This window comes from Panthera pardus, unplaced genomic scaffold (assembly GCF_024362965.1).
Source record: "Panthera pardus isolate Hobbes unplaced genomic scaffold, ASM2436296v1 HiC_scaffold_1, whole genome shotgun sequence".
NCBI classification, from domain to species: domain Eukaryota; kingdom Metazoa; phylum Chordata; class Mammalia; order Carnivora; family Felidae; genus Panthera; species Panthera pardus.
In genome coordinates, this window is record NW_026526654.1 from 79,719,900 (window position 1) to 79,732,143 (window position 12,244).

At 41.7% G+C, this 12,244-nt stretch overlaps 1 protein-coding gene across 8 annotated transcripts in view; it reads right to left on the reverse strand.

Moving 5' to 3' along the window:
* FRY (FRY microtubule binding protein) overlaps window positions 1-12,244 on the reverse strand; it is a 441,494-nt gene that overhangs the window by 15,944 nt on the left and 413,306 nt on the right. For all 8 annotated transcript variants that reach the window (XM_053900511.1, XM_053900505.1, XM_053900498.1 and 5 more), the window contains 3 exons: window positions 8,448-8,597; window positions 7,224-7,322; window positions 5,277-5,360 (listed from right to left, as the gene is read on the reverse strand). In XM_053900511.1, the coding sequence (XP_053756486.1) occupies window positions 5,277-5,360; window positions 7,224-7,322; window positions 8,448-8,597 (333 nt within the window). The remainder of the gene's footprint in view (window positions 1-5,276; window positions 5,361-7,223; window positions 7,323-8,447; window positions 8,598-12,244) is intronic.

Sequence of the window (12,244 nt, forward strand, 5' to 3'; positions counted from 1 at the left end):
GGTCTCCTCCTTGGCCCACACTTCTGTTAATTTCAACTACCTAGTGATAGCCATGCCCGATGACTTCCACGGGAAATGGAGAAGTCAGTGGAAACCAAAATTCTTAATCAGAAGTGCTGTTTTGGGTCATGAAGAGATGTGTCCCTCCTTTTGCTCAGGCTGAGAAAACACTGGTAAAGCAGTGTCTGCAGATGAGTGAAAATGCTCTCATGAGACACACGGAGATCGTACTCCTTGTCTTATGTTCTACTCAGTGAGTACTGTGCGTTATTCGCGGAGAATGGCTATTATAATCTCCCAGAAGCCTAAATCATTTATTAATCATGCCTGTCTTTTAAAATAAGCCTTCCCTCAAAAATACTTCCCCAACATTACAAATGCTGTTTTTTTTTTTTTAAGAAACTGTTTTGTTTCGTACATGCACTGAGAGCATGTACAGTACCTCTAATATATGCCCAAGCTAGCAGGTTCAGCAGACGGGCACTTGAATCGTGTACGTAAAAATGCTTCTCACACAGGCCAAGAGTAACACTCTCAAATGGGGGCTAATGGGTACCGCATTTTTCCTGAAACACACAGCCCTATTTATCTAGCTCTCAGTTCCCTACTTGGGGGCCTGACGTACAGAGACACATTTCTCTTACAAGAAAAACAGCAGTGCAAGCATCATGATGGTTGGCACCTGGCTCTTGCCTTCAGTGTTAGGAAGTCAGTGTGCAGTGGGAATGTGGAGGACGGCAGACCAGAGAGGCAGCTGGTTTCTGCCCAAGCTCACTGCGGCCACGAAAGAAGGCAGGCCTAGTGTTGCTGGCTCTTCCTTTTTAGAGACGGCATTCTGTTGTAAGTGTATGTGTATGTGTGAACAATTTTAATTTTTTAATGTCAGGCCAGTTCAGAAAATATCGTACAAGCTTACTACGTCTGTGAATTGGGTGACAGTGCACAGGCCGCCAGTGTAAACTTTCTGCATTATTTTGAGTCTGGAACTTCATGTTAGGAATAAAAGAGAAACTGGAAAGTAACTATTAAATATCCATCAAGGAGCTGTATCCTCTTCTATAAACCATTCCACAGCGATGTCTCCCTTCTGTCGCCTGTTAGGAATGAGCAGAAATCAGCTTGTGCAAAGACCAGACCAGACTTGGGTAGGGCTTGGGGGTGGGAAGACTTTATATGCCTGTGTGTATACTGTCTCCGTCTCTAGCAGACCGACATCTCTGAGAGCTCAACTCAGAGCTTTAAGTTCAGTAAGGCAAGCACTAATCCTTCCATCAAGTACAGACTTTACTGAAACAGAAACACTCATGTAATAATCACTGGCGTGTTTGTTCCACTATTTACATTCAGACACAGATTCTGTGAATCACAAGGTCACTTCCCATCCCCATTCCACTTGTCTCCGTGCAAATGGTGCTCGGAATAACTGGCAACATCAAACTGTTCCAGAAGACAGGGAATCTGACTGAACAGGAGAGTTGGAGAGAATCACTTGAGGTTAGGTAAAGCTGTGTTCTGAGGTCAAACATTTGTTGGGTTTTGCTTGGGGACGGAAGCCAAATGGTAGCTGTACTTAGCGACTCTGGACATAAGATCATTATTTCAAGGGGGTGACCCCATCATCTGTCCTCAAGGCCCACCTTTAGTAGCATGTGAAGACTTTTCCCCAATTTGCCCTCATAGCCCATTTTCAGCCCTGCATGAGTGTTATCTGCAATAGGAACACAGTCGTCCTCATTTTTACACTCCCCACGGTGCCTAGCCATACCTCACTTCCAGCAGTGGTTCAGGTAAGGTGGGTGGGACTAGAGAATATGTGGTTTAAGCTGCATTTCCAGTGGCCAAACTATATCCAGGGTCTACTAACAAAACAGAGAATTTAACAAAGCATCCTGAGGATTTAAATAAATCACCCGGCCTTGACTCAGAGAGCACCCTCTCTGGTAGATGGTTTACAATTGGTCTTCCAGACCAGCTTTGTCCTCAGAATTGTCACATACAAAGGACCAAAAGCATCTTCTTCAGGACATTTGTTCATCATCTGAATTCTCTGGTCATGAGCGTGTCCACATGTTATACAGGGCAATTCTAATGCACTGAGCTAATACCAGCAATGGGAAGAGAGCCAAGCTGGTTTTGCAAAAATGCTGGAAACATCAGACTCAGAATTTGGCCTTCTGTTGACCTTTTCCTATAAGCCCACTCACATCCCTTCTGGTATTTCATACAGGTACCTAAAACCACACAGACATTTAGACAGATGCTGGAAATTGTCCTTTAGACTTTTCTGTGTGTATGTTTTTACCTCTAAACTAATCTGGCCTATAGAGGTAGCCTCTCAACTTCAACTTTCTTACCTGCAAAATTGGAAAAACCCTTCAGAGACTGTTGGAATAGATCAGATTAGATTATAGATGTACAGTGCGTGAAAACTATTAGTTTCTTTCCATCCTTGTATTCTCAAGCCTTATTATAATACTAACAGAGTTGCCACAAATAAATACAGGAATGAAGAAATGAAGTCTAAAAACAAGAAAAGGGAAGGGAGGAAACAAGGACTACAATACAGAAGCACAGAAAGAGTTGGATGAAGAGGAAATGAAAAAGAATAAATGGGCAAGAAGGAAGAAGACCATGCAAAAACAACAGAAATCTCCCTTTGAGGGATGTGAGAAAAAATGGGGTATGGGGAAGGAGCAACTGAACAAAATAACAGAAATAAACTACAAGTTCAACAGAAACACACGTTTGAAAACTGGAATGTTTGGGAAATAGGATAATTTAACCAGAAGTCCTATGTTTTTAGACTTAACCAGGAAGCCGTAAACAAATGAACAAATATTTTTTTTAACCCTTGTTTGTAAAAAATCTGCAGTGTATTAATACATTTTCCTGATTGAGATTTGATTATAGAGAAAGTAACAGAATTACATGAGTGAGGGTAAATGTTTAGATAACTGTGTTTATATTCTATACAAACTACATCTTGAACTGGACTAGGTTTTTGCTAACCATAAGTCATAACCTGGTAATGGTAACTTATCTCTGGACTGGATTAATTAATGTTTATTTGAGAGAGAAAGAGAAAGAACGAGTGTGGGAGGGCCAGAGAGAGAGGGAGAGAGAGAATCCCAAGCAGGCTCCATGCTGTGAGTGTAGAGCCCCATGTAGGGCTTTGTCTCATGAACCGTGAGATCATAACCTGAGCTGAAATCAAGAATCAGACACTTAACTGACTGAGCCACCCGGGTGCCCCAGGGCTGAATTTATTTTAACAGCAGAGTATAGTGGAGGGAGGATTGGGCCAGGAATCAGAAGGCATGGGTGCCACTGGATGGCTAAAAAATCTGTAACATAGGCAATATATATCATATAATGTATTTTAACATATAGCTTCTTCTGGGGTCTGCTCATGACACAGGTTATTTGGTGAAAATCCGAGTTATAGTCCTTCGAGGCAGCGCATCACAGCTGCATATAAAGGCACTGATGGAAAAGGCTAGAGTTTGTTGTATTTTGAACTGCACATTCAACTCTGCATTGCTCAGGGTAGACATCTCACATGATGTCATCAAACCCGTATTTTAAAAATGTAATATAGATAAACCATTTGTTGTATACATTTGCCCATTTCCAGACGTTGTGGCCAGGCCATGTTTTTGCCCATTGCTTATTAACGGTGAAGCCTTGGACAAGTCCAGCTTGGTTTCCTCATCTATAGAATGGGGCTGGTACCACCTGCCCCGCCTGCCATGCCCAGGAAGATCAATGACTTCAAGGATACGAAAGTTCTCTGGAAGACACAATGTGAAATATAAATGTGTCCTCGAGGAGGGCAGCGATGTGGAAATGCAACCCACCCTTCAAAACCCTTTCTAGATATTTCTCAGTCTTGTAGTTTGCTTGTTCAATCTCTCACCTCTTCACTAACACTTAGCAAGGGGCTTGCCTAAGAACTCCCCATGACAGGACCGCAAACTTGTTGAACAACTACCAAACTGAAATTGATCCACTGATATTCTGTGGAAAACTTTTACTCCTCAATTTTTTTTTTTTTGTTTTTACACTTCAGTATAGCACTGTTTGTAACACAGGAAGATGATTTCTCATCCTCTGAAGGGTGCACAATCCAAAATGCTTCTCCAGTAGTGATGATGTCATTCTAGGGTAGCACCTCTGCCTGACTGGAAGGTAGCCTCCTCACTTGACTTCCCTAATCCACTCTTGAGCACTTCAGTCTGTTTCCACAGTAGAGTGTGAGAGCCTGAATCTACTCATAACCACATTTCAATTGCCTGCCATTGCTGTTAAGATAAACACCCAAGCCCTGCACAGTCTGGCTTCTGCCAGCTTCTCCAGACTCTTCTCAAACTTTTCTCCAAGTCGCTTTCTGCACTTGTAGCCAGACTCTCTTCAGTTCTTGCAAAGGGCCAGGTCCCTTCCTGCCTCAGGGCCTTTGCACAGCTTCTCTACACATTCCCCTTTACTTGACTATCTCTAGCTCATATTTGAGATCTTCACTTAGATGACACTTTCATAGAGAAGTCTTCTCAGAACTACCCTCCCCATTTGATCAGATTCCTTTCCATAGCTTACAGTTCTTTCCTTAAGAGCAGTTACTGCCGTTTGCGCCTAGATGAGTTTTTGATTCATGTCTGTCTCCCTGACAAGATCTGAGGCTCCACAAGGGCACAGGCTTGTCTGTTGTTCATTATTGTATCCACCACATGGACCCCATAGGAGGCACTTAGTACATAACTGCAGAATGAATGATTTTAATCCATTCATAATCTTCCGCCCCATTTCTTTGACAATACAGCATACATTTACAAGCCAGCTGGTCTGAGGTGTGTTCCTTAAAGCAACTCTAAATGAGAAAAAACCATCTGTTTTTAGAGTGATGGCTGAAAGGTCAACAAAGACTTCCTTCCCTGAAGAAACTGAGCGATTCAGTGAAGAACGAATGAAATTTTGTTTTATATTCTAAATGAAGAACAGATTTATTAGGAAATGATTAGTATAGTTAAATGATGTCCAGCAAAAAGATCACTTTTATACCTCTGCTTTTCCAAAAAGAAGACTCCCCCCACAAATCTCATCAACACACGGTCATGCTTGGCTTGAACATCATTGTGTCTTACGCTACTGGCTTCTTGTGAATGTATGGGATGACCCCATTGTGCATCTTCCTTTCTTGTGCTCTATGCTTCTTGGGTGGGTCAAGATCAACGCAGGGTGTCAGAGCATGGAAAAGATAAATTCTAACAGGTTTTTATTACCTTTTCTTCCGAGTCCCCTGGTTGACAGGTAATTACTCCATCTCTTGATCCTCCTGCAAATGTTGCCTTACAATTTGCGAGCCACTGTTGTTAGAAAGAGATGCAGACAGAGGTAAAATCAGTGATGCCCTGAAAACATTTTTGTCATCACTCCCGACAGGGAGAATCGACTAAGCTTCTAATCATGGTAAAATAAAATTTTGCTGCAATAACTTTTTGAAAGTATTTTTTTCTGGTTGAAGATGAACTATTTGAGATTAAAATATCTGTTCATATGGGTTCAGTGAGCTCACTTAAAAATATAATTTGAACATTGTGGTACATCGTTCCTGGAGAATGGTTTCATCGGACCACTCCTAGTTTGTGTATCATTTTGAAAAAATCATATACAGTTAGAAACCTTTCATACGATTGAGATTTGGAGATAAAAACCAATACTTCCTCACAGGACGGGTGGTACTGGACGATGAAACCGGACTCATGACCCACCTACCTCTCTGTTACGTTGGGTGGCTTCTCTGGGGGCAGGTCTGCTTCAATGTAAGAAAGGCTATTATAATAATAGCTCAGCTATTTAGAGATGCTACCAGCCTTAAGTACCTGGGATGGTAACCAATACAGATGTGAGAAGGAACCTCTGGACACAAAACAATAAGGACTGAAGAACTGAAACTTGCATCTGACATCAAAAGATTGGTTTGTTCACCAAGAAGGATGGAAGGATTACTTTTATTAACTGATGATGGAGAAAATGGGAAACAATGACCATTAAGGAGCCACAGGAGTAAAAGACAATGGGGATTGTTATTGCAGAGCATTAGAACTCTTGCCCTTGGACAGATCATGAAAAGATTAATAACAAGAGCAACAAACATAAAACAAGTAACTTTGTGATGAATATCTTCTATGTATGAGGCACTGTGCTAGGCAGTTTACATATGTTATTTCTATTTAAAAGGCAATAAACATTGTGTTGTGTTTGAGGGCATGGACTTTGGAATCCCATAGACCTGGATTTCAAAACTGATTTTCTACCTCTGAGCTACTGAGGATAATCATAGCAACTCCCAGGGTAGTTATGAGTATTACATGATTTAATTTAAGAAATTTAACTCTTTTCAGGTAGTTGGACACGTAGAAGGGACTCAGGAGATGATAGGTGCTACAACTATTACGATTGTTATACCCTTACAACAATTCTGCAAATTAATTGTTATCACTGTCTTACAGATGATGAATCTGAGATGAGGTAAGTAATTTATCCCAGGTCACTAACCCTTAAGTAGCTGATCTGTGATTTGAACCCACGTCCATCTGATTTCAAAATCCACGCCTTTCCTGTTGTGCCTGGCATATTATAAGAAGCGTCCCACAGTCATTACACACAATTGCTTGTCAGAAATCAGGGGTTCCGCATGTCTGATGGAGGTTTCTGGATCACTTCTGTTCCTAACATTTTACGGTCTAGATCAGTGAAGGAAAGAGTAAAGAGCTGGAGTCGAGGCCAAGAGGAGCAATGGAGTCAGGGAGAGACAGCTACCAAGAGCAGTTAAGAGGAGGGGAGAGCAGAGATCTACCCCAATGAGTTTCAGGAGAGGCAAACACTGGGAGGAAGTCATTAGCAATTTTACATCTCTGAGAAAAGTTAATCACATTGACAAGGAGACATCGAGCAGACACCCATGTTTCCGTTTCCAAGTAGGGAAATTATGGAGCTAAAATGAAGGCTGATAATTTCTCTTCTGTAGTATCATTTTTGTATAATACATACTGTTAACAGTTCTACCAGTATTAAATTGGAATTGTAGTCTTCCTAACAGAGGAATGGATGACGTTTTCTTCTCTCAAAGATCCTATCCTATATTAATCACAACACCTTCCCAGGGCCCATAAGTGGGTTCATTTGATTTTAACTGAAAGTATATGCACAGAGACACAAAAGCTTACCGAGAGAGTGGCCTCTTTTCTGTTGTTGTAGGTGTCCAAATATTCTTGCAGTTCTAAAACACTGAACTTGAGCTTGTCCAGAAGTCCACAAGAAAGGAGCTGAAGGCAGGAAAATAATTTGTATTAAAACAACTAGAGAGATAACTAGACACAGGCATGGCTACACAGATACAAAAGAGAAATATATTTAGAAATAATGTAAAGTAGGGACCAGTGGGTCCATTTTTAGTAAGCTGTGCAATGTGTAATTCTGTTCCACTATTAGCTGCAATTGTAATTGAATACTGGCTCGCTAATGCAAATCTACAAAAATATCCGGTTTTCTCCATATCAGTATAGACACTCAAGCCTTACCACGTATTCTGTAGGATCCCACATTAAGATGTACTCATTTGATGCACAAACTGTGATATCTTCGTCCAGTAATACTCCAAGTAGTGGGAAGACACATCTCCAAATAGACTTTTGAACTGATTTTATAGTTAATCTTTGCTTTAAATCATTTAAGATAGAATGATTTCTCCTATTGTATTCCGACCACCGAGTCCTTGGAGAGACTAATTCTTCAGAGACTTTTGAAATCAAAGCACATCCTCATTGGTTCTAAACCTTATTAGTTCATTACTCAGCATATAAGACATCTGTGTGAGATGCATGGAGGATATACAGAAAGGTGACACACACCCCAAAGAGCTCACCACTCATGCAGGCTTAGACTTATATGTAAAGTCATGATTTAGCAGTCAGCCAGAGGATGCTTTACTTAACCCTCAACTTCATCACTTGCAGTTTGGGCTGGATGAATCCCTCCAGGGGGCAATCTCTCTCCACTTCACACTTGGGAGTAAGGAAAATGAGGACATGTTGCCTCTGGAGACCCATCTGGCTGGACAACCTGGCATTGTGGGATGGGCTAGGTCAGCTCTGGGGGTTAGCTCATCATGTTCACAGCGGTCAAATCCAGAGATACTGGAGACAGGTGCCAAGGACACGGAGGGAGCACCAACGTGGATTTTTCTCCCGATTCCCTGAAATGACTTGGCCTTGGCTGGCAATGTAGAGTCATTACCATGTAGACTCCGGCCTTTGGGGGTCGTGTCACAACATGGTGCTGCTCACAAACACTGAGTATTTTTCAAACCACAACACTAGCATGCTTCCTGTATGTTTCACACCCTAAGCTGGGCCCGCCATTTGCCACCACAGCAGGACTGGGGTACTCACAGTCTCAGCGTCCACAAAGAGTGTAGGGCATTCAGAGCAGGAGGTGAGCATCTGAGAAGAGCTGACAAACTTGGACCCGATTCCCCGCAGATTGTCTCCAAGGTAACTGGCGGCATCACAGGTTAGGAAGCAGAACCTTTTCTGAATATTCTGAAAGGCAAAACAATGACCATTTATAAAAGCCAAGTTTTAACTTATATACCAGCAAAAAACTACTTTGAAATCTTTATGAAAACGTCAAATGAGCATAGGTCCTCAGGTAGAGGCGGGGGAGATGGGGAGTAGAGTGAGTGTTGGTCTCAAGTCAAGTAGGTGATCACCCAGTGTGGGCAAAGTTTCTTCTTAAAGTGTTTCCAAGAGGGTGATGTTTACATAATCTTTTAAATAAATTGCGCTTTTCTTTTTGCTGATGGTCAGAGCTGGTCAGCAGCTTGAGTCCACCTCGCTTGTCTGTCAGATCAGCGAGAAGTTCCTGAGGTTACGTCAACGTGCGTGAGACAGAAAGGGCCATGCGATGTAACCCTTTCCTGTTCCCCGAGATCACAGCTTCTTGAGAGAGAGCACCAAAACAGTGCCATTTGAACCTCTGGCAAATGAAAGTAAATGCTACATGGGTCCGGATTAGTATCTCCCTCTGAGGGTGTGTCTGGCAAGATGTCCATAACCGTGTCCTGTAGGGTTGCATACACTGGCTCATTAACCCTCACAATCAGGCAAGGAAGTCCAGGTTAAGACATGACTTGCCTAAGGTCATGCAGCCAGTAAGTGACAGAGGAAGGGTGAGCCTGACCCCAGCGCTCACATTCCTTCCACAAATCTATGATGCTTCCTAGGAGGTAGGTCCTCCTGTACAGCCTGAGGCACAACTGTAATCAGGAAGAATGTGATTCACTGTGCCCGTGTCGGTGACAAAATGGGAACATTGTTTAGCCCCCAAACTTCCAACACACAGTATCTTTAACAAAAAGAACACAATGTTGAACCAAAAAATAACTTCAGTCCTAGGCACTGGCTTTCAAACTCAAAGAGATGTCATGCCTTTTGAGTTGTGGAATCTAGTCCGGGAGAAATCCTCTCTGCCCTGTTGTGAGCAAAGTAGCACGTCCCTAGAACAACAGCAGGCTGGTTCTTTATGATTTACATTAGAAAAGTGCCAACCATGCTGCATATTCATTATTTTTTATTTAACATATATGAGAACCTTGGTATAATGTGTAGCATACATATTTGACTTAGTTTTACGTGCAGTTAGAAAAACTAAAAAACCCGACTGAACGTCAGAGCAGAGACGAAGGACAAGTGCCATGTGTAGCATCACATATCTAGTTGAATGGCAGAGCTGGGAGTAGGACTCAGGTCCCCAAAGAGTTTGGGGTTCTTTCCATTTTACCTAAGGATAAGGTGAGGTCTGTGAACCTGTCAGGGAGCTTTAGAGCCTCTTATAAAGGCAGGTGGTATTTAGGGGATAGACACTCACTCGTGTCCTCACCTAACTTCCATATAAACACATTGTATAATTTGGTGGCACTGTGCGACACAATGACGACATTAACACAGGAGTGGCAGGAAGGATGTATAGTGACTGAGACACTTGGGAAGATGTCCACGCTGGACCATTAGAAATCAATTCCTTGTTTTTAAAACCAAATTATTTTGGCAATTACCTCCTCTCTATCCCCTCCCAAATCCAACTAAATACAGGGAAATGTGGCCTTCAGACTCATAGGAAAATGCTGGAAAAGAGTAAACAGACATGGTGAGGACTGGCCAACAGCTTCGTAGACGGCACGTCCAAAATGTATTTCATTCCCAGCATATTTTATTTAATACCTGTTGTGTTATTAGTATTGTTCTCAATCACATAGCATTTGATGATAGTTGAGAAAGTTCTTAAGGCTAAATGTATATCAAAAACTCAAAAAAGAGGTACACATTTGTATGACTATTATTGCAGATAAGGTCCATAGGAATTTACCTACTGCATGGATGGAAAAATAAAGTCCAAACCTCAAAGTGCCCCTCGAGCCCACCTCCCAGCTCGTGTTTCAACCTTCTGGTCTACTGGCATGAAATCAGAAACCATCTGTTTAAGATTTCCGCTAAAAAAAGATTCCTATTCATGCTTCTTACATTTACTGAGCACCTATTGTGTGTTAGCAATGGTGCCCCCTGCTGGGAAATCAAAATCAGACACCATTACTCGCCCACTCTGTGGGAGACAGACAATAAGGAATTCTGATAGAATGTGACAAGCGTGACAGATGTAACCACGATGTGCTCGGGACCCCAGGTGATGGGGAGGGAGAAAGAAGGAAGGGAAGGCTTCATTTGTTGAAGCGAGCTCCAATCAGGGGTCTGCATGTAACTGAGAGTACAGTAGAGGGCCAAGAGGAAATGGCCTTGCTGGGCAGCGGGAAAAGTATTGTTTGTGACTAGGAAATGGAGCACAAATAGCTAGTGACTATAATGAGAAAAAATGACTACAACAGCCAAACATAAATTATTACCCAGTGACCATTATTTTAAAACAGACTTTAGAACAATATAAAAAATAAACTACTTTGCTTCTAAATCCTTAACAAGTAAATTTACCTCAAATGGTAACTTTCTCATAGTTTGTGTTAAAATTTCAATCAGCTCAGTGTTAGAGTGTTTCTGGAATTCCTATCTCTCAGCAGCCTGTTTTTTCTGTCTTAAGCCTAACAGCCCCTCGAGCTCCCGGTTAATCTCAGACACAACCCTCGTTTTGTCCAGGCAACTTTCTAAAAGATTTCACTAAAAGGAAACTGAAAACTTGGGAGAAAGCAGCACAATAACACTCAAAATGAGAAAGTGTAGCTGTTAGTACTATTGGTATGTAATTCTCCAAAAATGGGTCATAAGAAGGGCCATCAGGCTCAAAAACAGACTTTACTTTTTATACTAAATAGTGGCTTCCTAAATTTGAAATCTTTGAGGCAGATGGTCCTACTTTTTTTAAAATTTATTTTTAAGTTAATTTTATTTTATTTTTAAAATATAATTTATTGTTAAATTGTCTAACGTACGGTGTGTAAAGTGTACTCTTGGTTTTTGGGGTGGATTCCCATGGTTCCTCGCTTACATACCGCACCCAGTGCTCATCCCAACAAGTGCCCTCCTCAATGCCCAGCACCCATTCTTCTCCTCTCCCCCATCAACCCTCAGTTTGTTCTCTTTTTTTAAATTTTATTTATTTATTTATTTATTTATTTATTCTCTGTGTTTAAGAGTCTCTTATGGTTTTCCTCCCTCCCCCTCTTTTTGTAACTATTTTTTCCCCTTCCCTTCCCCCCATGGTCTTCTGTTAAGTTTCTCAAGATCCACATAGGAGTGAAAACATATGTTATCTCTCCTTCTCTGACTGACTTATTTCACTCAGCATCATACCTTCCAGTTCCATCCACGTTACTGCAAATGGCAGGATTTCATTCTTTCTCAGTGCCAAGTAGTATTCCATTGTATGTATAAACCACATGGATAAAGAAGATGTGGTTCATTTTGCACTTTTAATAGAATTCCTTATTTTCCTGCCTTTCCCTTCTGCCATGGCTCTTCCTGAAGGTGATTAGTGAGCCCATCCCTCAGTCCAGCCAAGTGACTGTCCCTCTTTCATGATCTACTCTATAGAGCTCAACCTATAAGACAGTGTAAGAGGGTTCTACCTTGTCTGGCTGGTCACTCCCCCATTACTCACATCTACCGAAAGTTGGAACTACTATGTAAGTCCCTTTTCACATTTCCCCTGCATTATTAGCGGCAATTCTGCTTTGTGACTG